Source organism: Danio rerio, chromosome 2 (genome assembly GCF_052040795.2).
Source record: "Danio rerio strain M-AB ecotype USA chromosome 2, GRCz13ab, whole genome shotgun sequence".
Classification (NCBI taxonomy): domain Eukaryota; kingdom Metazoa; phylum Chordata; class Actinopteri; order Cypriniformes; family Danionidae; genus Danio; species Danio rerio.
The window spans coordinates 28,410,043-28,437,588 of record NC_141022.1 but is presented as its reverse complement, the minus strand read 5'-3'; the positions used below and the strand labels follow the sequence as shown (position 1 = coordinate 28,437,588).

At 35.3% G+C, this 27,546-nt stretch overlaps 2 protein-coding genes and 1 long non-coding RNA gene across 3 annotated transcripts; 1 reads left to right on the top strand and 2 right to left on the bottom strand.

Annotated features, from left to right (window-relative positions):
* Nucleotides 1-1,304: 1,304 nt before the first annotated feature.
* Nucleotides 1,305-9,786, bottom strand: mpv17l2 (MPV17 mitochondrial inner membrane protein like 2). The gene is given in 5 exon segments (NM_001002567.1): nt 1,305-1,936; nt 5,721-5,847; nt 5,930-6,006; nt 6,441-6,602; nt 9,244-9,786. Coding segments are annotated over 5 exon segments (600 nt in total). The 5' UTR covers nt 9,434-9,786; the 3' UTR covers nt 1,305-1,892.
* A 2,997-nt stretch (nt 9,787-12,783) lies between these two features.
* Nucleotides 12,784-17,699, bottom strand: ifi30a (IFI30 lysosomal thiol reductase a). The gene is given in 7 exon segments (NM_001006057.1): nt 12,784-13,025; nt 13,125-13,193; nt 13,271-13,423; nt 15,694-15,783; nt 15,908-15,982; nt 16,881-17,060; nt 17,468-17,699. Coding segments are annotated over 7 exon segments (768 nt in total). The 5' UTR covers nt 17,603-17,699; the 3' UTR covers nt 12,784-12,959.
* Nucleotides 17,700-21,674: 3,975 nt separating this feature from the next.
* LOC147837101 (uncharacterized) lies at nt 21,675-26,435 on the top strand. The gene is made up of 3 exons (XR_015478502.1): nt 21,675-23,802; nt 23,867-25,243; nt 25,375-26,435. It is a non-coding gene; the product is annotated as an uncharacterized LOC147837101 (long non-coding RNA).
* The last annotated feature ends 1,111 nt before the right edge of the window (nt 26,436-27,546 follow it).

Genomic DNA, 27,546 nt, shown 5'->3' with positions numbered 1-27,546 from the left:
AAATATTTCTAATAGGGAACAAGAACATTTTTAAGAGTGTAATGATTGGATAGTTAACCCAAAAATTAAAGATTTGAAATTATTTACTCCCCCAGGACCTGTTACAAACCTTTAGTTTTTTTCTACACAAAACATCTGGGAAAGCTAAATTTAACCACTGACCTTCATATACAGTATATACGTTTTTCCTTCTATGGAATGGTTAGTTTTTCAGCTTTCTTTAAAATATATACACTAGCTTTCAACAGAAGAAAGAAAATCATAAAAGTCTGAAATAACTTGAGGGAGAGTAAATAGTGAATGAATGTAATTTTTGGCTAAACTCTCTCTCTCTTTAAATGATTATCATGGATTAACTGATACCAAGAATCTTTGTTGCAAGAGTGTTCTGCACAGTCACAGTGACTCTAAACCAAACCATCAAGAATCAAATCAGTAAAGACAACTGATGAACTGATATGACCCACCTCTGGTGTCCAGAAAGACTTCAGAGATGAACTTCTCTTCATATTGTTGAAATGGGTCGACTCTAGAAACACACTGTTGCTATTAGTTGCTGCCTTTAAACTTTTTTTTTTTATTTACCCTATAAGACATTTTAAATAGTTACATTAAATTGACCCAAAACATTAAGCTAAATATTGAATAACCTTAAATAAATAAGTAAAAATTAACTGATTTTAACCCTTTGAGTTAAGGTAACATAAAAACGTCATGACTAATTGATAAAAGATGAAAGTTTAAACACAATATGCTCAAAACAAATACATTTAACAGGAAAAAACACCTGAACATTATACTTATCCTCATCCAGTTAAAAAATAGAGACAAATCATGAAAATCTATATTAATCAAATTATCCAAATGTTCAAAAAAACTAACACTTACCACCAAAACTGATGATCTAGTAAGCAATATTGTGTATTTCTTAAAAAAAATAAAAGTGGTAATAAGTCCTAATTTTGAAGCATTTCTTCTGTCAGAGAGATTCAGATTCAAAAAAGCTTGTGTCCAGGCTCGTGGCAAGTAACCTTTATAGCTCAAAACTAAAAGGATTGTGTGAACTTGCTGTCAGAACACCTGTGTTTTATCAGTTTGCAAGCCCCTATCCAGTAAAATGGTGTCCCGTCAATCTCACTCAGCTGGTTTAACAAATCTCACGTGCCGCCAAAGAATATCATCCACTACTGAAAGATGGACACTGTGATGAGAGAGAGAAAAATGCTTTTCCATATTTGCAATTCCAACTCAAAGTTGAAGTTATGCTACATTTCAATCTGACAGAAAATATATGGTAATATTCCTCACACGCACGAAAAAATGTTTATTTTCTTCCATTAAATAAACAAATCCAGGTAGTCAAAATTCAAAAGCACTAGATACATTGATCATCAAAAAATTATATTACTAGGTAAAAATTTGCATGTAAAGGCAATTCTTGAACATCATAATAGCAACAATCAATAGTAAGATTACTGTCTATGTCATTTATGTTACATAAAGCATTTCTCAAATATATATAGGAAAATAATTTTGGCATTATTTTGATTATAAACATGCTTGACCAAACTGAAAACATCAGTATTTATAGTAAAGGAACTAAAAAACGCTCTACTATAAAATCATGTGTATATAAAGTAAACAGAATGATTTATTTTTTTAAAAATTGCCAGCGTATGTCACAAATACACAGATTTTGGACAATTACATTTGTTTTAAAATGTTTCAATACACTGTATAATTTAAAAACAAATATAAAGCAAAATGTGCAATCTACCAATATTTACAGGGTTTAATCTGTTATAAGAAATTTACAGACAGTAAGCTGTCGATTAACAGTCTCCAGAATAACATTTATTTAAATGTGTGTGTTTAATGCTGGTCAGACATCTTCAGGCAGTTCCGTCAGCTTCTTCTGTGACCTCTACTGTGTCTCCTGGAAAAAACACAAATGTCAATAATCAGCTGTCACAATATAGCATTCAACCAGGGAGAGAGTCTTACTTTTTAGTTTAAACTCGCCAGGAGTTAAAATGTAAGATTGTTACATTAAAACAAATTTGATATCCTGAAATCCACTAGAACAGTGTTTCTCAACCACGTTCCTGGAGGACCACCAACACTGCATGTTTTGGATGTCTCCTTTGTCTATCGCACCCATTACAGGTCTTTCAGTCTCTGCTAATGAGCTGAAGATCTCAATCAGATTTTACGCAACTAAAAGTATGTACTTTTTTCGTAAAGGAAAAATATACACTTTTAAGTGTGTAACAGAAGAGCACAAGCTTTAGGACAAACTACTTTTTTGTTAACAGATTGTTATTGTGCTTACTTATGAGTTGTTATGGGCCATTTATATGGATGCACCTTAATAAAATGTTGGTGATAATAATGATATTGTAATGTGGCACATTAGAATATGTGAGGGGACAAACTTTTCAAGATGGGTGGTGACCATGGTGGCCATTTTGAAGTCGGCCATCTTGGATCCAACTTTTTTTTTTTTTTTCAATAGGAAAAGGGTCATTTGACACATCAAACTCATTGGGAATTTCACAAGAAAAACAACGGTGTGCTTAATTTTAACGTTATTCTTTCATGAGTTATTTACAAGATTTTGACCACTTATAAAATGTATTCAATGTGCTGCCCATTGTGTTAGATTGTCGATGCAACCCTCTTCTCCCACTCTTCACACACTGATAGCAACACCGCAGGAGAAATGCCAGTACATACTTCCATCCCTAGTTTCAGGTGCTGCACATCTTGTATCTTCACACCATAGACAATTGTCTTCAGATGACCCCAAAGATAAAATTCTAAGGGGGTCAGATCAGGAGACCTTGGGGGCCATTCAACTAGCCCACGATGACCAATCCACTTTTCAGGAAAATGTTCATCTAGGAATGCTCGGACCTGACACCCATAATGTAGTGGTGCACCATCTTTCTGGAAAAACTCAGAGAACGTGCCAGCTTCAGTGCATAAAGAGGAAACACATCATCATGCAGCAATTTCAAATATCCAGTGGCCTTGAGGTTTCTATTGATGAAGAATGGCCCCACTATCTTTGTTGTCTATGGTGTGAAGATAGAAGATGTGCAGCACCTGAAACTACAGATACTGGAAGCCTGTGCTGGCATTTCTCCTGCGGTGCAGCTATCAGTGTGTGAAGAGTGGGAGAAGAGGGTTGCATTGACAATCCAACACAATGAGCAGCATACTGAACACATTTTATAAGTGGTCAGAAACTTGTAAATAACTCATGAAAGAATAAAAAGTTACGTTAAAACCAAGCACACCATTGTTTTTCTTGAGAATTTTCCAATAAGTTTGATGTGTCAAATGACCCTCTTCCTATTAAAAAAACAAAAGCTGGATCCAAGATGGCCGAATTCAAAATGGCCACAGTCATGGCCACCCATCTTGAAAAGTTTAACTCCCTCACATATACTAATGTGCCACAAACAGGACGTTGATATAACCAACAATTTCTATTTTATTAAGGTGTATCCATATAAATGGCCCACCATGTAGAAGCAGCAGCAGCAGTTTAATCTGCCATTATAGAGTCTTTTTTTTAAGATTTATTTTTGGCCTTTTTGCCTTTATAACATAGGACAGTATTAGATAGGACAGGAAGCGAAGTGGGAGGGAGAGAGGGGTAGAGTTTGGAAATGTACTTGAGCTGGGATTTGAACTCGGGACGCCCTGCTTGCTACTGCACCATTTGTCAGCGTGCGAACCACTAAGCTATTGCAACGATGATTATAGAGTCTTTAATGCAGAGAAATCTAATTCAGACGTTAATGTCCAAACACGTCTTTATATAAGTTCAGTATTGTTGTTTCAGATGAAATATAATACAGAAAACGCGACTTATTATACGAAATATTTTCCAGTGGGCTAGATATTAATTAAGTCATTCGAACAACTTTACCGAAGCCTCTTACTTGACGGTTGGTCTCGCACGTTCATCATGCTTGTAGTTTATTTACATTTTTCAACCACGTTTGTAGTTCTAATCGAAATCACATCCAACACGCAATGTACTGTGGGCAAAGGCAGGGATTAGAGTATCAACGGTTCTACACTTAAACTTTTTTACTGGAAATGGTGAACCATCCGGGAACCTTTGGCATATTCTTTTCAACATACTATGATTTGGGACATACTAATTCTATTTTCAAATACTATTTAGGATGAATAGTATGTGAATTGGGACGCAGCAACGGAAAATGTGCAGAGCTGGTGGTCTTTCAGGAACGTGGTTGAGAATCACTTCACTAGAACATCCAGTCTAACTATTTTGCTAAGTTATATACACAAATTATTCCAAAATGTTTTGAAGAATAAGCTATTTTACCATATGAGCTGTGTCCTCTGCCATCATACTAACACCATTTCCATTTTTTTTGACTGTTGAATTAGAGCAGCATTATAACAGAACCATAAAATGTATTTAGCATGATGAAACAGAGCTGCTTGACCAGAAAAGCCAGAAGAGCTAGACTGGCTTAATAAAAGCTCTGCTGCTTTTGTGCCCCGTCATGCTCATCAGGAAATGTTTTAGCACTCTCATCTTGAAAACTTAGCTCATTCATAAACATGATTTCTGCAGGAGTCCCATAGGAGGTAAAAAAGATGACAACTCCCATGATTCCACACTCAAGCCGCCTTTCCACTGCACAGGACATTCACACATGACTGTTGGAATAAGCCCGCTTGTGGCAGTCGCACAGAACTATCAGTTTTGTCATGCAACATGGGAGAGAAGCTGGATTCTCTTGGTGTCCGAAATAAAGGAATGCAAAGCAAGAGCCATTATTCTCCATACGTTCACCATGGTTGAATGAATGAATGAATGAATACTAGAAAGTCATAGACTGCTAAAAATTGGGAATGTGGAGACAACATTTTTTTTTTTTATTATTACTCATTAATTAATAAAAATGTTTTTTTTTAATATATAAACTTTTTTATGATTAAAAAAATAACAACAAAACTACTATTTCTCAACTCGCGTGCATGGATCTGCTTGGAAAACACTGGAATACATCACATACAGTCAGCCGGTCGCATACAGTCTAGTAGCAGAAGTTATAATCTAACGGATCTGCAGCTTAAGTTGGATCCGAATTTTCCACATTTAGAGATGATCGGAACTCCACGCAGCTCCCAGACTACTCTTCATTGGAAATGAACGATTTCCAGTCTGTTGCTTGTCATTTGTGACTCATGTGCAGCGGAAAGGCAGCTTCAGTCACAATGTCATCAAACTATGCTTTAATTAGTTGTGAACACACGCCCTCTAGTGGTGAAAATTACATACTGTGCCTTTAAATAAACATGTTTTCACCAAGACTATCCTATTAAAAGAATTGTTCACCCACATTTTTATTTACTGTTAATTTATTCACTATCCATGATGAGTTTTTTACTTTTAGAATACGTTTAAAATATTTTTTTGCTGAAATTGTGTCGTTTGGAGCCTTAAGACCTTGGCCACGGATATCAATTTTGCCTGCATAAGATTATATGTGCCTGTTTACTTTAGAAATGATGGTAGCTGTTAATTTGTAGTTTTTAAATGTAATGCTCTTCTATTAAAAACGCTTCCATCTCAGATGTAAATTAACAGCAATCTGACATTTTGGGTAAATTGTTCCTTTAAGTTACTTCAGAGTTTGTGTTATGTGACAGATGCAAACATTTCTTACTGTGTTTGAGGTAGGAGAGGTAAGTGTCCCATCCCAGAGTAACTATATTCACATAAAGGACACGAAACTTGGGTGGCAGGAAGTAGAAATTTATCATCTGAGCTGCTGGCCAAACACACCAATCGGCCTGAAATAAAAGGTTTTGAAAAAGTGTCATGATCAGCTATGAGGTTAAATGAATAGAACAAATAATTATCAGTGCAACATACCTTGTAAAACTCCCAAAATTTGTCTCTAAATTCCTGTTGAGCCTCAATGAAAGTGTGACCCTCCATCATTCCCATACCTTCATAAAAAAAAATTGAATAAAAGCAGGTGTGATTGAAATTAGACTTTTATTAAGTGTAATATGAATTTTAAGTAGGACTGGGCGATATATAATTCTCATATTGAATGATAAAAATATATATTTGCATATAAGTTGTTAATGCTTCCAGATTTAAAAGAGCATCCCAACAATGACTGACACCACAAAAATTAGAGGGTCCATTAAATAACATAACATAAATTTTCGGCAGTCGAAATATTAACACACTTTTGGACTCCCATTGTTGCACATTTCTGTGGAGTGATTGGCTCTTAGATCAAAATAGAGTAAAATAAAAGTCCAAAGCTTATCACTGTAATTGACAAATTTCATTGAGATTTGATATAATATCGGCCCAGCCCTAAATCGAAGTATTTAAAAATGAATCAGTCATCAACTCTGAAAATAGTTACCCAAAAAGTACCAGGCCCCCAACGCTGGCGACGCAACCAGCTGATCAACGAGCACTTTCTTGCAGACATTATTTATGCCATTGCCAATGAAGTATTTGTCGAGCCACTGGTACCAATAGTGCATGAAGGGGCCCATAGAGCATCCCACAGCAAACATACAACCTGCAGGACACAAAAGCACAGTTTATGAAGCTTGCTATTATCTTATATTACATGTATCTTATATTAATAATTCCATCATTTTCTTTTCTTAGTATGATAACATTTGTTGATGATATTGAGAGCTTTTCCACAAATAAATATCTTTAAAAACTCCTCCTGCTGTTTTTGGGAATGTTTGTACAAAACAATAAACTATTTGTTTTGGGAAGTTTCTGGAGAAATGTTATTTTGAATTTAATTATTAAAAAATATATATGTGCTTTTTATTTGTGTTTTTTTTTTTTAATTAACAATAAGAAAAAGGTCAAAGAAAGTTTTTGTATAATTTACTTATGTTCATTATAAAGTTTTACACTTATAAATATAAATACACATACAGTAACCCAAATTCATCTACATATACCAATAACTGAATCAGTATTTAAGCACAATATCAATATCTAATGATAAAAATGTCATACATTCACCACACACACACACACGCACACATTATACATATATATATATATATATATATATATATATATATATATATATATATATATATATATACAATTTTACAATAATGTGTTCTTCATTCACAGGGAAAAATTAAGAGTCCAGAATAAGTATTATTTGTTTACCATGGGTAGATACATGATTCGAGTGAAATTAAAAAAATTTAATTACATGAAAAAGTTCTAATCTGAAATGTTGAAGATACATTCAAAAAAATACATTTGCTGTTTGTTCGAACTACTTATTTAAAATGAGTTGAAACAACACAATACTTTTGTGTGTTTTTGGGACAACTTAATTGTTTTAAGTTAACATAAACGATTTGTGTTGGGACAACATAAATTAATTGTGTGGATCCCTGCATTTATTTATCAGTAGTTTGTATTTTATACTGTATCAATGGAAGAAACGGTTGAGTGATTTTATAATATACAGTTGAAGTCAGAATTATTAGCCCCCCTGAATTATTAGCCCCTCTGATTTTTCCCCAATTTCTGTTTAACAGAGAGATTTTTCAACACATTTCTAAACATAATAGTTTTAATAACTAATTTCTTATAACTGGTTTATTTTTTCTTTGCCATGATGACAGTAAATAATATTTGACTAGATATTTTTCAAGACACTTCTATACAGCTTAAAGTGCCATTTAAAGGCTTAATTAGGTTAATTAGGTTAACTAGGCAGGTTAGGGTAATTAGGCAATTATTGTATAATGATGGTTTGTTCTGTAGACTATTGAAAAAAAAGATAGCTTAAAGTGCTAATAATTTTGACCTTAATTTTTTTTTCTTTAATAAAAAAACTGCTTTTATTCTAGCCGAAATAAAACAAACAAGACTTTCTCCAAAATAAAAAATATTATCAGACATACTGTGAAAATGTCCTTTCTCTGTTAAACATCATTTGGAAAATATTAAAAATTCAAAGGGGGGGTTAACAATTCTGACTTAAACGGTATGTATCCACATAACAGCTAATAAAAGAAGTATAGTTACAAGATACAAAGTCACAAAGTGATATTACAACTCTCATGTTGGTTACAATGTTTAAAGGTCATGTAAAGTGGGTAAAGGTGTTTATATATAAAGTGAAACATGTGTGTAGTCCGTTATATGACTATGTATATGTTATATGACAATTAAATTGTGAATAGTTTATGAAGAATTCTATGACTGTATAGTAATGTGTAATAGTAGTGTGCAGGAAAATTGTATGTAAATATTCTGAAATTTTGTGATATACAATTGAAGTCAGAATTATTAGCCCCCCTATGACTTTTTTTCTTCTTTAAATATTTTCCAAATGATGTTTAACAAGGGCACTGGGCATTTTTACAGTATGTCTGATAATATTTTTTCTTCTAGAGAAAGTCTTATTTGTTTTATTTCGGCTAGAATAAATAATTTGTATAAATAATAATGTTTTTTATTTTTTTTAAAAAACATTTTAAGGTTAAAATTATTAGCCCATTTAAAGCTAGATTTTTACCCATTGTCTACAGAACAAACCATCATTATACAATAACCTGCCTAGTTAACCTAATTAACCTAGTCAAGCCTTTAAATGGCACTTTAAGCTGTACAGAAGTGTCTTGATAAATATCTAATAAAATAGTTTTACTGTCATCATGGCAAAGATAAAATAAATCCATTATTAGAAATGAGTTATTGAAACTATTACGTTTAGAAATGTTTTGAAAAAATATTTCCGTTAAACAGAAATTGGGAGAAAAAATAAACAGGGGTGTAAAATTATTTGTGAAAATGTTTACATATGTTATATGTAACAATGTTGTGAAAGTATACCGTTATGTGCACTCATAAAAAATATATATATATACAGATTCTGACGTGAAGCAGCAGCAGCTCCGTGTTTCGTGTTTCAATAACATATTATCGTCCCTCGTCAGGCGACAAGGATGCTACAATTGCAACAAAAAACACACTCTCTAGGGGTCGCAACACCACGCGAGTTCTTGAATCTCGCGTTATTTTCATGACAGGACATTCACGCGATACCATTACAAATACGTAAAAGCAAACTTTTTTTCATGCGTTGACACCAAGTGTACAAACACGAGCTGATATAATTATTAAGACACCGCAAAAAGTTTTTAAAAGATCATGCGTGTTGTCGTCACCTGTCCGCGACCAGTCACGTGTTCGGCCGGGTGTCCTCCGGATCTCTCGGGTCTGCTGGATGAGGTCTCCCGCCGCCAGCATTCCCCCGCAGCTTACCGTATTGGTGACGATCAGAAATCTGCCTCTGAAAAGCGGCTTCCAGTAACCGGCGATCCTGACCAGAAACTCCTTACCCTGACGAGATATCATGTTGACGACGATTTCACTCAAAATCCTCTCAGCTGTTTGCTCGAGCAGCGCCTCTGCTCCTCATTCGCCACTTCTGTGCCTTTAACTTACTCCGGAGTAAATCTCATAACATATGCTAATAAAATGTCTAAATACTGACAAGTGATGTAACTTAACCAATGCATCCGTAATACTTCAGATAGATGCGTTAAACCGGTGTCGTTTCGATATGCGAGAATGGCTTCTTATCGTAGTTTCTTCCGCAGCGGGTAGTTTAGATTGTCCAAGAGATTTTACATGTTTAACTGAGATTTCATTCATGTAACCGACAGACGGAGCAGCCAACATGAGTCGGCGACGAGACCATGCGTAATGGCGTTGCGCTCACGAGCATCAAGGTTGCGTCAACGTGCGCAGGAAGCCGCAACTTTCACTTTGACCCCGTCGATAATGATTGATTGATGGATGATTATTTACTATTGAATCATCATTTCTTAATCTTCGGTCACCCCTTATTATCGCTAGTTTATATTCCTTCGGCTTAGTCCCTTTATTCATCAGGGATCACCACAGCAGAATGAACCACCAACTTATCCAGCATGTTTTACACAACAGATTCCCTTTGAGCTGCAACCCAGTACTGGGAAACATCCATACAATCTGACATTCAAGCACAATGGCCAATTAAGTTTTTTCAATTCACCTATAGCGCATGTCTTTTAAATCTATATGCCAACTGTCCGAGCCGGGACTCAAGCCAGCGACCTTCTTGCTGTGAGGTGACTGTGCTAACCACTGAGCCACCGTGTCACTCATTTTAAAGGCAGATGAATGAACTCTCTGTAGGACACAATAAAGTCAAAGATTCTGGTTAATGATAAGTTGTAGACAAGCAAAAATGGAAAAGCATGGAGGAAGCATTTTACTAGAGTAAAGTGCACTTTAGCAGACATTAAACAGGCCTGTAGCCGGGATGGGTGGGGTCAGAAGACCCACCCTCACTGACAAAGGTACAGAATTTGTTCATAATGAATAGTGAAAATAAGCCATTGAAAATAACTTTAAGACCAAGCGGAATCCTCTGTTGGCCTTCACTTCGGTGTGACTTCAGCTAATAAGTTTTGGCTAATGCAAACTATTCTTTTTCATGAGTCCAACACCCAGCGGTGCAGGAAAACATACAGTCTGATGAAAAAAAAGTCATCTTTTGCTACTGTATTGTTTATGAATAGAGAAAACATTATAAGTGACTTTTATTCTAAATCTTGGACCTTATTCTTGAAACAAAAATGACCAGCAAAAAGGTGTGAAGCACCAAAAACAGCAGTCCATATTTCAAATGTACTTAATTTATTAGAGAGGCTAGAAAATTGTGCTTAAAATGTAACTGCGGTGGTGCGATGGCGCAGTTGATAGCGCTGTCGCCTCAGCAAGAAGGTCGCTGGTTCAAGCCTCGGATGGGTCAGTTGGCATTTCTCTGTTTAGTTTTCATGTTCTCCCCGTGTTCACAAGGGTTCCTTTGTTGTGAATGAGAGAGTATGGGTGTTTACAAGTGATGTATTTAAGCTGTAAGGGCGTCTGCTGCATAAAACTATGAAAAATATGCTGGATAAGTTGGTGGTTCATTACGCTGTGGTGACCCTGACTGTTAAAGGGACTAAGACAAAAAGAAAATGAATGAATGAATGTCACTAAATTCAATGCAGTATTTAAATCTCATAATTACAGTGCATCCGGAAAGCTTCACTTTTTTCACATTTTTTATGTTACAGCCTTATTCCAAAAATGGATTCAATTATTTCCTCAAAATTCAACACACAATACCCCAGCATGATAAAAACAGATTTTTTGAATTTGTTGCAAATATATATAAAAAAAAAAAATTAAAATAACATGTACATAAGTATTCACAGCCTTTGGCGTGAAGCTCTAAATTGAGCTCAGGTCCATTCTGTTTCCACTGATCATTTTTGAGATGTTTCAGCAGCTTAATTGGAGTTAACCAGTGGTCAATTCAGTTGACTGGACATGAATTGAAAAGGCATACACCTGTCTATACAAGATGTCAGGGTTGACAGTGCATGTCAAAGTGCAAACCAAGCATGAAGACAAAAGACAGGATTGTCAGGAGGCGCAAGGCTGGGGAAAATTTACACAAAAATTTCTGCTGCTCCCAAAGTTCCAATGAGCACAGTGGCCTCCATCATCCTTAAGTGAAAGATGTTTGGACCCACCAGGACTCTTCCTATAACTGGCTGGCCATCTATTCTGAGTGATCAAGGGAGAATGGCCTTAGAGAGGTGATTAATAACCTGATGATCACTCTGTCTGAGCTCCAGCGTTTTCTGTGGAGAGAGGAGAACCTTACAGGAGGACAACCATCCGTGCAGCAATCCACCAATCAGGCCTGTATGGTAGAATGGCCAGACGGAGGCGACTCCCCACCTGGAATTTGCCAAGAGGCATCTGAAAGACTCTCAGACCATAAGAAGCTAAATTCTCTGGTCTTATAAGACTAAAATTGAACTATTTGGAGTGAATGCCAGGCGTTACATTTAGAGAAAACCAGTCACTGCTCATCACCAGGCTAATACCATCCCTACAGTGAAGCATGGTGGTGGCAGCATTATGCTGTGGGGATGTTTTTCAGCAGCAGGAACTGGAAGACTAGTCAGGATAGAGGGAAAGATGAATGCAGCAATGTACAGAGACATCCTGAATGAAAACCTGCTTCAGAGTGCTCTTGACCTCAGACTGGGGCGACGGTTCATCTTCCAGCAGGACAATGACCCAAAGCACACCACCAAAATATCTATAAAATGGCTTCACAACTGTAATTGAGTGGCTCAGCAAGAGTCCAGACCTAAATCCTATTGAACATCTTTGGAGAGATCTGAAAATGGTTGTACACCAACACTTCCTATCCAATCTAATAGAGCTTGAGAGGTACTGCAAAGAGTAATGGGCAAAAAATCCCATAGACAGGTGTGCCAAGCTTGTGGCATCATATTCAAAAAGACTTCAGGCTGTAACATTAGTAGTATTGAGAAAAGGCTGTGAATACGTATGTACATGTGATTTTTCAGGTTTTTTATGTTTAATAAATTTGCAACAATATCAAAAACCTTATCACATTGTCATTATGGGGTATTGTTTGTAGAATTTACAAAGAATTTAATCCATTTTGGAATATGGCTGTAACATAAAAAAATGTGGAAAAAGTGAAGCGCTATGAATCCTTTCCAGATTCACTGTAAATAGAGAAAGGAGGAAGTATAACTGCAAAAGGTCCACTTTGAGAAAAAAAGACCCACCCCTTTCACCAGGTTGGCTACGGGCCTGTTAAAAGAAATCATTAATGCACAAACAGGTAATGGAAATTAGCTTTTATTACATTGTATGCATGCATACTGTCATGTACATATAAAAAATAACAACAGCAAACTAATTATTCAAATAAAAAATCTGCATTTCAGCATGTGCTTGCTTTGGTTTCATACACTGTCTTCATCCCTGACGCGAGTAGTGTTGTTTTCAGATACCCTGATTAGTTCATGCAGTAATTGTTGGTGTTCTTCTTCAGCCCTAGAGTACAAGCAGCTGGTTTTTGACCCTGTTAAACACAAAGAATGGAGAGCTCATGTGACGGACTCCTCGCTGATGAGATAAAATGCTGAAATGATAGTAAACACTAACAAGACATCAAACAAACCTTGTACAAGCTGCACACCAGACTGAAGAGAGAACCCATCGCCTTGTCCTGAAGATCATCTGTGTGTTCCTGCAGGGACAGCGTTGACCCATTTAATTACTTCTTATAAACATCATTGTAAATAATAAGTGGATAAATCTGCTTACTCCATTAACGGTTATCCACGGCACATATTGATGAGGCGGATTCAGTGCATCGGTTTTCACTGCATTTTCGTGCATTAATTTATTGCCTTGGTCGCCCTTCACACACTGCATAATTGAATCCCAGGTCACATCAGGACGATAGACTCCAAGACACTGAGATGAGATGTACAGATCAGCATTGCAGATCGCAACAGGGTTAATATACATTTACAAATGACAGATTAAAGGACAAACCGAGATCGACAGACATATACTGAGAGCTGCACAGAACAGACAGATTAAATGACAACCAGATAGACAAAGCAGTGTTAAATATTATTCAACACTCTGAGAGTGAATCAATTCAGATGTATTATTGCACCTAAAATTTTAGTCAAATGTAATAATATTTATAATTTATAGGATTTTTACTTTTTTTGCAATACAACTTTGCCATTTAACACTAATGAAAACAACAGTTCACTTGTATGGTTGAGCACAAAGCTAATATTAAAACGAAATTTAGTAGAACGCAGTCTCCAAAGTCAAACATGGAGGGGGATTTTTTGAAGTATCAACCCATATAGGCAAAAATTGTGATGTCTACAGCACACAGACATGACTGAAATGATCATTGGACCTTTCAGCAGAAAATTCACCTCACCCGTCCACTGAAGCTCAGTTTAGGGATCATTCTACAATATTTCGAGTTGGCTGTTTGGTCTCCAGGTTTTAAATCCCATTAAAATGTGAACTTGGCAGAGTGTACAGACCATCATATTGGGGTGATATAAACACACCCAGTCCGTTTTTTCAATTTAACAACATAAAACGGTGGAATAATTGGAGCGGTTTTGAGACAGACTGCAACATGACATAGGAGTGCGGTCCCCCCGCCCACCAGTATTGATTGACAGGCGCGCATTTCCCCATCCTCAGTTTGTTGTTTCACGTCCGCCATTTTCAGCGTGTAAGTCAAAGCGATGTCACCAAAGAAACACTCTTGCTCTATTTTTGGATCTAAGGCTCATTGGTCCCAACACAAGAGCCTTCATTGTCTTCCTGCAAATGAGCAACAGAGATTTTACATTTACGGCCATTTGCGCTGAACACGCAGTGACTGCAACAAATCAAGATTCGAGCTATTAAAAACAGCTAATCCAACAAGTCTTTCAACACTCTCTCCGAAAACACTTGATTGATCTCGGCTGGGAGATCAACATTTACCACATGATCGCTCTCACCGGCGTCATTGTTTGTACCTTTAGGCGGGATTGCAAATGTGTACTTTTCATTTAGTCTTCCTTATACTTCAGCCGTTTGCATTACCCGCAGTCACAGAAGCTCCCTGTCATCTCAACTAGGTGTAGCTGGAAAGTGTGAGCGCATTGCCTCGCATGCATGTCCCTCCATTGGAAATAACAAACTTGCCTTAGTTATAGCCTCAGTCTAAGTTAATCCAGTGTGTGTGGTTATTAGTCTCGGTGTACAAGCTGGGAACTTTAAACTAGCACACAGTTGGCATAACTTTGTTTAGTTGCCGCAGTTTTGTTCCATGCAGAAACACGTTGTTGAGAAGCCTTTATGATTAACCGTGACGAATTAAAGTGCAGTTAATAAGAGTGAAACAGGTTAATAGTTGCATCCCAATACGGATGACGCATGATTCGTTACATAGCGGCTGTAAAACTATGCAAAGACACAAATGATTTTGTAACTACCACTCTGACATATTCTGGCACATTAGGAGTATTGACTCCTCAACAGTAGTCTCTGCTTGGTCTGTTTTCGAGCCCGGGTCATACATGTACGACTGAATGCTGGTCCTCTCACTCATGTTGCTTCTCTCGGTCTGCCTGTCTGTTGCCATACACAAAGCGAGGTAGCTCTTGGCTCTTCCCCCTTGTAAAATTGGGCGGGAAGTCGAAAGTACTTTTCAGGTGAAGCAACACACCCCTAACACAACGACCTGTGTTCACACCCCCAAAATGACACTTTTAACATATTATAATAAAAAATTCTGAAATGTGATTTGAACTGAACCTAAACTGGCACACTCAGAAGAACCATGATATTGATATTAAATCTTAAAAAGGGGGTAAAATATGTGTCCTTTAAGTTTTTCCAAGCAATAAATGGTGACAGGAACTTGAAAGCACAAGAGAAAGTACTTTCTGGGGTTAGGGATGAGCAAACTAATGTTTAGGAACAATCGGATAGATGCTTTTCATCAGATTCATGTTCTCAGAGTCACACAGACTTATATTTATAAAGTTTCTAAATAAGATTAATAAAGTAATTAATTGTTTTCATATTCTTTTGTTTACTGGAGCAGAACGTCTTGCAGATTAAAGAGGGTTGGGTGATTTTGATCACAACAGCAAATACATAGATGACAGACAGAGAGACAGGGATGGATATATAAATGGATGGATGGAACTTACAGGCTGGGCTGATTTCAGCACATCGTTTCCCGACTCCATGCAGAAAATAACCATAACAGCATCCAAGCCTAGTTTATTCAGCATGCATGTCTGACAGAAAGCATGTTAAACAACAGAATCTTTAATCTCAGTGCTAAAAAATGCTTAAAATATCAACATCAGTCCACTTACGGGTTTAATTTACTCGAAAGGTGAAATAAATGTTAAACCTCACCTCAATCATATTACCCAGACATTCATCTTCTCCGTGCTGACAGGTGAAGATGTACTTCCCTTGAGCTTGTGTCTCCTATTATACAAAAAAAATAAATAAATAAACAAAATAAATATATATATATATATATATATATATATATATATATATATATATATATATATATATATATATATATATATATATATATATCTGGAGTTGCCTGCAACTGACAAATTTCTGTCCCCGTGTTTTTAATACACTTAAAGAAGCTATTAGCACAAATCTACACCCTAACCCCTTTGACAGCTCTTTTTAGCATTTCAGAGAGAGTTGACTTAACTGTTGCATCTTGCCAGGTTATTGCTTTCTCTACTCTTGGCTAGGCAAGCCATTCTTAAATGGAAACACATACTTCCTCCATCATGATATGTGGATCCAAGAAATCTCTAGCTGCATAAAACTGGAGAAGTTAAGATGTTTAGGATCTCTTTCTATCTTTCTACAAGACCCCGAGTCCTGTTTTAGACTATATTAGGTTTACCCTGTTCTGTTGATATCAGCTCTAATACACAGTAAATAACTGGAAAGAGCAATTATTGTCTACTTAAAGCGATCTTTTCATCTATTTCTTTTCTTTACTATTTTTTTACTCTTTTATTGTTAACTTGTTAAAACAAATTTAGGTTGTTTTTTTTTCTCAGAGGATGTTTGTTTTTATTTCATAAATTTATGTTGAGGGGATAGTGGGGGAAAAAATTAAGTCTGCCATTTTTTTTTATTCTGTATTATACAGTACCATGTATAGTTTTGTTAAATACCAATAAAAAATATATTTATATACAAATATATTTACAAAGTGTAGGAAAAGGGACATTGTGATTTAAATATTTAGAATTGTGAAGGGAAAAAAATCACGTTTCTCAAGTTGTGATAGACTATTCACACTATAAGTAAACTGCCTAAAGAGCGGCGTGCAGTAGTGTAAATATACCTGTGCGTTTCCATATGGAACCAGATCAATCTCCATGATGTCTTGCAACATAATCAAGGTTGGCACGAGCTGAGATGTAAGAAACATTCTGCATCCTGGGCACAGAGATTCATAGTAGAGGCTCACTTTCACCTTGTCAGCGGCCTTTGTCGAGTTATACTTCATGCATTGTTCCAGCACCTTAAATGAGAATAAAGGGAACAGTAAGTTTCGTGCACACTCATCTCGACGTCCCCAAAACATAGGGATTTCCCCGAAAGCGCCGAGCAAATAAAGAGAAGCGTTAATAAACGTCAGAGCACAAATATTCCTGAAAAAAACTTCAAATGACTTCAACTTCACTTTTTTTGTGGCAAACAAACTTACGGGCACAAATGACTAGTTACAGATATAAAAGAGACTCCAGCGGTTTATTTTAATGAAAAGAGGAAGTTGTAAATTAAGTTGGCTTTGGTTTTCACTTACCCCACATGTATAGTCACAAATGAATAAAAACAAAACGTACCGTCTTCTGGTTTCATTTTATCCAATTTAAGAAGAAAAGGTTGCTAAAGTTACATTTGTTTTGGTACAGGAGTCACTCTTACCCCACATTCAGCTGCTATGTCTTCGGAGCTGCACCATTGTGAAGGCGGATATTTACAGGAGTAAACAAACCGAGCGCTGCATTTACTCAGAGAAAACACGGCGACGAGCACAACGCACAGGTAAAAGCCGAACATGATGATTCCCAGTGTTCAGCTTGTCTTGAAGTCTGAATAAAAATCTCGACGTCCTACATTTTAAACTTTCTTCCTCCTGCAGCGAAAAAGGTGCGATATTTCGATTGGTTAAGGGTTATGTGACGTCATCAGAATCCGGCAAAACACAGCACTGTAAATGCTGGGCACAACCTGTTTTACAGTCTATGGGCACAACACGGTTATTATTCTGGGGAAGTTCTTGTTTTTACATAGGAGCAGATTCTTAAGATTCCCTCCAAAATTGTATGTATTTCAATAAGGAACTTTTTTTTCTTTCGCTTAGAAGAATGAATTCTCTGTAATTTAATAGAGCACGTTGAACTTGCTGAAAACCCCTCGGTGTTTTGCTGTTGTTTGTTTTTATGATGCCTGTCTTTTGTCTGATTAAGGAAGCTTGCATTTGGTGTCAGGTCATTTAAAGTTGATCTGTTTACTTAATTCAAATAAGCTAGAGGTGCACAAACATTTCTTATGAAGAGCCAAAAACCAAACTTGATACCAATATATCAAACAAAAATTTTAAAGTCAAAATAATGAGCACCTTTAAGCTAATTTTTTACCCGACTGTCTTCAGAACAAACCTGTTATCCAATAACTTGTCTAATAACCCTAACCTGCCAAACGTAGTTAAGCCTTTAAATGTGAATTTAAGCTGTATAGAAGTTTCTTGAAAAATATCTTGTCAAATATTATTTATTGTCATCATGGCAAAGATAAAATAAATTAGTTATTAGAAATCAGTGTTTAAAACTATTATGTTTAGATGTGTTGAAAAAAATCTGCTTTCCATTAGACAGAAATTGGGGAAAAAAATAAACAGGGGGGCTAATAATTCTGACTTCAACTGTATATAAAACATAGCAAGAGGAGCAAAAAGACAATTAATTATATACTTTATAGTTACGTCAGGTATTGCACTTATTCAACGTTTAGTTTAGATTTTCGAAAACTATGCAGCTTTTGGGCTGCAACAGAAGCTAAATGTTTATGAACTAACATTAGAATAGCAAGATCCCACTTTCACAGGTAAGGCTTGACGTTTGAGTTTCTAAAAATAGATTTATTTTATACAAAGTGTTTTTAATGAAAATGTTGACAGTCTTGTTTCTGTGTGAACTTCAAACATGACTGTCACATGAGCCGTTTTAATGCCTGATAAAAGATGTCAAAGCTCCATAAAAGTAAACAATGCAATACTGGTATTTTACAACATGCATGTGGGATACGTCTTATAAAACTAGTTTTAAACTCACTATGATTTTTTTTTAATTAATTGCCTTCCTAATCTTTAAGTAAAAGCAGTAACGTTGAAAAAAACAAAATCCTGTTTTGTCATGCATTTTTTTTGTTTCTCATTCAAGGAGTCAACCCACAAAGATGTTCAACCCGAGAAGACAAATAGATTTGTGTTTTTTATCACATTAATCACTTTAAATGCCAAATATTATTCTTGAAATGTCAAATCACTTGACATAAAAAATCTATCAATGACCAAGGGAGAAATGTTCACTCTGTAAATCATTCTTGTTGTTTTGGCAATATTATTAGGTTTCTTACAGTGGACATCTGTTTTAACAGCATTATTACCATAGTCTCAACAGTTCTGCACTGTGAATGCAGTGTACCATGAGGTTTTTAGTGTTTTCTTTAAAGTTACCATACATCACACTATAATGCAAAATGACTGGAAAACACCAAAAGCCTTTATTTTTACATGATAGACTTCTTGTTGGTATAATATTTGAATACTTAGGCCTGTATTAAGAGCTTTCACTTCAACTCTTATCAGGGTTATAACCTTAAAGCTAACACTACTGTTGATTTAACAAATATTTTACAGTGTGCAATTCCCCAATCTACTTATAAATAAAGCACATATCTGTACTTTCACTTGGCTGTGCAAATTTCTCTTCAGTGGGAAAATGATGGTATTAAAGGGGGAATTCACCCAAACATGGACATTTACTCGGTTTACTTGCCCTCAAGAGCTTCAAACCTTTTATGAGCTTCTTTATTCTGTTGAACACAAAAGAAGATATTTTAAAGAAAGCTGAAAGTCTGTAACCATCGACTTCCATACTGTTTCCTTTTCCACTATGTAAGTCAATGGTTACAGGCCTCCAGCTTTCTTTAAAATATCTTCTTTTGTGTTGAAAGGAGTAAACTAAAACGGGTTTAGAACAAAAAAGGGTGATTAAATCATGACTGAATAGGTTAATTATTGCAAACAAAACAAGGAACTAAAGCATCTCTTTACACTAGCGTCAGACATCTGACGTTCTTAGAATGTGTTTTGTCAAATTACCCAATGCAAAGTAAATTAAAACTGCAATAATTCATGGATTGTCATCTCAGTTGGTCATAATAACAGTTATTTTCTTCATAATTGACCGAGTGATCAGTCTAAACTATATGCAGTACTGTAATTCTCAATGTATATGAAATTATTAACCTCAGTCACTGTAAATACATTATTGCAAATCTCCAATTCTATACACAAGACTTTGTATCAGTGTAATATTAAGAGCTTTCACTTTGACTTTCAAATGGATTAAAATAACGCCAGTATGTTGTTCTTAATTTGGCAAGATATTTTACAGCACGTGTGTCCCCTATTAGCCATGTACACTTGTAACCAGAAATAAAACACATTTTTTGGGTTGTGTAAATTTCCCTTCACTGGGAAAATGATTGTATTAAAGGTGGGGGAGTTCACCCAAACATAAACATTTACTCTGTTTACTTGCCCTCAAGAGGTTCAAAACCTGTTTATCTGTTATACTAAAAATGAAGATATTTTGAAGAAAGCTGGAAGTATTTAACCATTGATTTCTTTACAATTTGCTTTTCCACTATGAAAGTCAATGGTTACAGGCTTGCAGATTTCTTCAAAATATCTTCTGTGTTAAAAGGAGTAAACCAAAACAGGTTTAGAACAAATAAAGGGTGATTAAATCATGACAGAATAGGTTAATTATCACAAACAAAACAAGAAACTACAGCATCACATAATTCTTGCGTCAGACATCTGACATTCCTAGAAAGAGGGTTTTGTCAGCTTATTTAATGCAAAATAAATTAAATCTGCAATAACTAATGGATTGTCTTTTCGATTAGTCTTAATAACACTTAACACAAACTAATTAACACTTAATTTCTTCAATAAATGACAGATTGATCAGCCCAAACTATGCAGTACTGTAATTCTCAATGTATTCAAGGACTTTATTAGCCCGTCACTGTAAATAGTTATGCAAATCTCCATTTCTACACACAAGACTTTGTATCAGTGTAATATTAAGAGCTTTCACTTTGACTCCAAGAATGCCAGTAAGTTGCTCTTAATTTGATGAGATATTTTATAGCACGTAGGTCCCCTATTAGCCATGTACACTTGTAACCAAAAATAAAACACATTTTTTGACTACTCAAATTTCCCTCCACTGGGAAAATGACTGTATTAAAGGTGGAGGAGTTCACCCAAACATGAACATGTACTCTGTTTACTTGCCCTCAAGAGGTTCAAAACCTGTTGTTCTTTTAAATCACAAAAGAAGATATTTTAAAGAAAGCAGAAAGTCTTATCATTGCCTTCCATACTGTTTTTCCAACTATGAAAGTCAATGGTTACAGGCTTCCAGCATTCTTCAAAATATCTTCTTTTTTGTTGAAAGGAATAAACTAAAACAGGTTTAGAACAAAAAAGGGCTAGCAAACCATGACCGAATAGGTTAATTATCACAAACAAAAACATGAAACTACAGCATCACGTTAGTCTTACAGTTGCATTCGTACAGATGTAACCAGAAATAAAATATTTTTTGGCTACTCAAATGACCCTTTCACTGGGAAAACGAGGGTATTAAGTAGGTTAATTCTTACTAACAAAACAAGGAAACTACCGCTGTATTCGAGCATCAGACTTGAAAGAAAAAAACAGTGGCACAACAAGCTTCAGGGTCACGGTATTCCTGCTGCTTCAGCATGACAAACCCTGTAAAAACAGCAGATCACATCACAGATCACAAGACCAAACTGATGACGCAGACGAGAAGGTGCAATAGACTCAATATCCTTTTATTGTCTTAAAAATAATTCCATCTACCTATTAAAAGAGCCATATCTCTGCAATGCTTGTGTACCTGTTTTTGAGAGACAAACAACACTGATGCAAAATGTACACTGAGAAAAAAAAAAAGAAAGAATCTGCACCCAAAACAGATCGGACAGAACAGATGAAGTCAAAGCAAATAAAAGTATGTACATAAAGTTTGCACGCACACACACATAATCCTCCAGTAGAAATGTACTGGGTAACAAACAGTGCTCCCAGTCCTCCATGTCTAATGGCACTTAATATGCCCTCATAACCAGTGTCAGGTATGGTATCACTTAGTTTAAAGAGGTGAAGGGTAAATACTCATTATGTCATGAAAACTATATGCATGGAAAACATGTTTCGCACTGTAAGTAATAATAAAGAAAACTAATGTTTTCTCTAAATGTTTGGCTCTGCTATATCTTGATACTTAGTCTATTTTCTGCTATAAAAAACAAGGAAGGGGAAAAAAGAACTGCTGATTTTAGTTCTTGTGCTAGCCAAAACTGCATAAGGAAGTAAGATGGCCATCAGTATACAAGTCAAAACCTTTCATTCGGGACTCTTTTGTCCCTGTGTAACTTGAAACCTAGTCAAAAGAAAATATGTCTGCATCTGAAAGCTTTGGCATCTGACTTGTTGCTCTTATCAGGCAGTAAGCACGGGCAGCTTGTGCTCAGAAAGACACTTCAGAAGAAAACGTCATAAAAACTACATTTTGAAAGACTTTATCAAATTACATTAATGGACTATAATAAAACAGCGAAGTTAAGATAAGCAAGCAAATGCTTCATCACTAAAATACAAAATTTCCACTAAAAAGACATCACAAATGGGAACATTTGGTCAAAAAGGCATTTTATGAACAAGTTAACTCTTATATGGCATTTAAAGTTGAATTCATTTTAGGAAACAGAATGTGAGATGCGACAAAAAACAACAAGAAAAAATAAGTTATTGCAACTTTTTGAATCACATTTTTTACTTTTCAGATTATTTATTTTTTTGTTCAGTGCTTTAACCCTTTAACTGCCCTACCAAAAAAAATAATAATACATATGCTATGAAAAAATGAAGACCAATTTTTTAAAACATAAAAAAAAATAAACGTTTTTGAACACTAAATTGTATTCATTTTTTGAAGTTTAACATTTTTCTAATTTTCTCATGCTTTCTTGTTTGTCTGTTTTTTACAATAACCCTTAAATCAAGTGTATTAGTGCAGCAGGTTTCTGTTTGTTTAATTCTTTTGTAAACCAACAACAATGCTGTGTGTATTTACCATTATTACCATTAATGTACCATTATTTAAAACAGTCATTCTCTAAATGACGTTAACAGTCATTATTTAAAACAGTCAAAATGAGGTCAACCATTTGGTAGAGCAGGCAGTTAAAGGATTAAACATCACAATTGCAAAAGAATTTATGGATTAAAAACTTTTTTCAAATTTATATCAGTTATTTTTTCTCAAAATTTGTTTTAATTTGCATGAAAATTATGTAAATATTTTTTTCAAACAATTCTCTTTTCTCACATTTTGCATATATATATTTTTTTGCATTCAAAATAAGAAAATAAGAAACAAGAGAAAGCTTATGAAGATAAAGACTCTTTAGTTTTTATCTTGCAATTATATTTTAATTGAACTCTTTCCTCAGAGTTTTTTTCCCCTCAAAGTCCGAGTCAATGAGTAACTTTAATAAATGATTAGTAATGCAATCAACACACTCAGATGTGTCTGTTTGCCTCTTTATTTTGAGCTTTCAGATGCAGATGAAAATTTCAGCAATGCGTGTATATAAAAGCTGTATAAAGTTGGCCAACCTGCTCTGAGCTACACTTATGTATAGCTCATATAAGCTCGTATAGCTTAATTCAGATTTGAGTTCTATTCTATAACTTGGAATTCTGTTTTAATTTTTTAAAGTCAGAATTCCAAGTTATAAAGTAGAACTCGAAATTCTGACTTTATAACTCAAAATTTTGACTAATAAAGTCGCAATTCCAAGTTACAAAGTCAGAATTCCGAGTTTTAAAGTCCAAATTCCGAGTTTTGAAGTCATATCCAAGTTTTAAAGTCCAAATTTCGAGTTAAAAAGTCAGAATTCTGAGTTTTAAAGTCATGTATCCAAGTTTTAAAGTTAGAATTCCAAGTTTTAAAGTCAAAATTTCAAGTTCTGACTTAATAACTCAGAATTCTGACTTTTTCATTTTGCTTTATTTGATGTTTTATTAGTCAGTGGCAGAAATGGGCTTCCATACTTTTAAATAAAAGGTTTTTTAGTTCATAAGACGTAGGGATGGGGAGCACCATTTAAAGTGAACAAAGAAGGAAAACAAAATGGTCAAGTTTAAAAAAATAGAGGCACAAATTAAAGACAAGATACGGCGTCTGACAGAGCGGACAGAGCACGTCTGAAAACACATCTTCTATTTGGTTAATCAGATACTGTAAACATTTGTAACTGTACTGAATGGAAGAAAGATATTCAAGCTAGCTTATCGTTGAATCCGTAAGGTCATTACTTACAATGAAAAATAAAAACAAAACATCGACATACAACTATAGTCTCTCTTTAATAAGGAGTTAAAGAAAAACAAAAAACAAAGAACAGACCCACTTCGGCATGATCATAACACATTATGACACTACAGGCCTGTAACTAAAATGTGTACCTAGCCTATTTCTGTTGCTCATAAAGGCTGTCAAGCTTCATTAATTGTCACTCATAATCACCTCAAGATGTGCTTGTATAGTGCATTTAGAGGATTTCACTCCACTGCTTTATTAACTCGTCTCTTCCAGCACTCTGGCTCATTCTCTGTGCTCTCGACGTCAGTCAGTCAGAACATTCAAGGAATCATAACCAGTGTCTCAGCTCTCTCTCTCCCTCTCTCTCTACGCCACCATAGCAAAACAACTTCATCCTATAGCGATAGGACAAAATCTGGAGGATACAGACAAACACGTTACGCTGTAAAACAAAGCAGCCTGTGCCAGTTGAAAGTCTGTTGTTGTTTTATAACCAAGATTATCAAAAAGGAGGATGTCAAAAGCAAAGGTTGAATATACTAAATATGGGCTAATGTCAAGTTTCAAGGTTTATGCTGGGTTCACACCAAATGCAGAACTAAAAATTCACACAAGTAAAATATATGCTAAGTCAATGCAAATGGAGGCATATTAGGTATATGCATTAGGGCATTTAATTTTCAGTAAGTCAACTCAAGCACTTCTGGTGAACTGTCATGCCATTAAAATATTGCAGCGTTTAAGATCTGATTTCTTTAAAAATCAACGATCTTCACTGCCTGATTGATTTCCAATATAAAGTGGGTCTCAGAGTGAACAAGAAGCACTTAACTCTTGTTCTGTGCCATGCCAAAACAATACGGAAGAATTTCTCATATTCTAATCCTTGACGGCACTCGAGTCTTTCATCTCTTTTTACAGCCGAATGCTATAAGTCAGGGGTGTCAAACTCAATTCCTGGAGGGCCGAAGCCCTGCACAGTTTAGTTCCAACCCTGCTCCAACACACTTACCTGTAGGTTTCAAACAAGCCTGAAGGACTCAATTAGTTTGATCAGGTGTGCTTAATTAGGGTTGGAACTAAACTGTGCAGAGCTGCTGCCCTTTTGGAACTGAGTTTGACACCTGTGCTATAAGTCTATTTAACTGCTTAATCTTTAATTACACTACAACATCGATGCTGCAAAAGGAACCCTACAAAATTAAAAATTGTCACGATAACCATTTACCAGAGGTTTATTTTGTGGCTGAAAAACACCAGCTCTGCATATACCCCATTCACACCACATGGCGTGAACGATGTGAATGTGCGACAAATTTGTTGCAAACATGCAGAATTTGCCTTAAACCACGCCAGTTCAAATAATTGAACTCAAACTAAAAATTGTGTTAGGGGACAACATCCCCCGAGTAAATAAAAGCAAGTGACAGTGTACTGCATTTGGTGCAAACCAAGCATCAGCTTTAATGTAAATTTTCCCTTCTAAACTGAATACAGCTAGTTTTTTATATCGGCTAAAATGTACAAAAGCCTGTACACACTAACATGAATGTTCAGAACAGAAATTCAGACTGATATTCATATAATGTTTTTTCTGTCCATACTAATGTATTTAAGAAAGGCAAAAGTGCTGAATGACAATGCAGTTTAAATCTCTGACAGTAGATGGCGTTTACAGAAACGCCATAGAAATACAGTGGCTACCCATGTTTTTTTATTATTATTATGAAGGATCTTTTTTTAAGAGTTTGTAGTTTTCTAAAACAGTGGTGGCCAACTGAGTGAATCTCTCTGGTTAGACAGTTGTATTTGTAGTGCAGTAGGTAAGAGATTTTAATACCTTTCCATTATAAAAAAAAAAAAAAACCTCTTTTTAAACTGAGAATGTTTGTGTCAAACCTTGTTTACACAAGACTTGCACTTTATTCTAAAGAATTTATCCCAAATGTAATCTACTATATTTATTGCAGATTTCAAGTGGGTGGTCTTTTAATTCAGCTGAAAGTCATGCTAATCATCCATAAACCACATGTCTTCATGTGATATGAAGTCAGCGGCCAAAGTTTACCAAACTTCAACTTTGGAACTCAGCTAAATTTGCACGAGTTTGCGTTTCCACTGTGCAAATGTGTCAATGGAAGGACTGAGACTGCATGTTTCAGTCTAAAAAGATGCATTATAGAAACTTGAAATGTTTCTCACTTCGAACATTCATCCTCATGTCAACAGGCTTTAAATATAAGCTTGTAAAAAATGAATGAAAAGGGTAACTCAAATGAACTGGTAAAGTGCATACTGGTTAAGACCTTATTTAATGCATAAAAGTTTTATAGGTCCTTACATTTATCATGCAGTATTCTTTAACTTGACACTCCCAATTAAGCCATAACTAGTGATTTACTATAATGTAACAGAATGTGCTTGATTAGATTATTCTCCTGTTTTGGAAAAAAGTATTTTGTATAATTTTGCCCTTGCGTAACTTGTTGCTTATAACTGGTTGTAGGGCTATACTGTATATAGCTATGGAATAATTAAGAGACCTGTTGTTTCTATGGATTTATTGAATTTATTAGGTATATCTTTGAGCAAAATGTTAATATTTGATATTAAGGTTTGATATCATTTAAAATCGGCGTCATTTATCGCTTTTATTTTTCCAAATAAATGACAGAAATTACGTTTTACCAAATCACAAAAATACATTTTACTCAAATAACACAATCATAAATTCAAGAAACCCAGAGAATCTCTTATCTGATCTCTTATTTTTTGTGTAACTATACACACAAACCTATTGAAGCAAAGCATTCTGTACTGCCCCAACCACAGGAAGGCTCCTCACAAGGGCAGAAGGCACTTTTTAAACTCTTTACCCTCCAAAAATCTTCACATTTAATCACTGATTCCTAGCAAGCAAAACAAAATGCTATCTGATTCGGCTTCATACAAAATCACGATTGCTCATCAAAAATATACGTGTGTGTGTGTGTGTATATATATATATATATATATATATATATATATATATATATATTTTTTTTTTTTTAATCCAGCTGACTGTATGATACACACCCAGTGTATCATCTGACTATGAATAACAGCACAAGCCAAGATGGAAGAATGACACATTAAGGGGAGAACAGTTACAAAAACGCCCCAACAACATTAGAATTCATTTACTACCACAATACCTCAACTTCCACCCCATGATTTCCTCAAAAATCTGAAATCAGATCCACGTTTGATCGAGTGAGTCAAAGCGAGTGGAAGCTCCTGTGCGCGTCG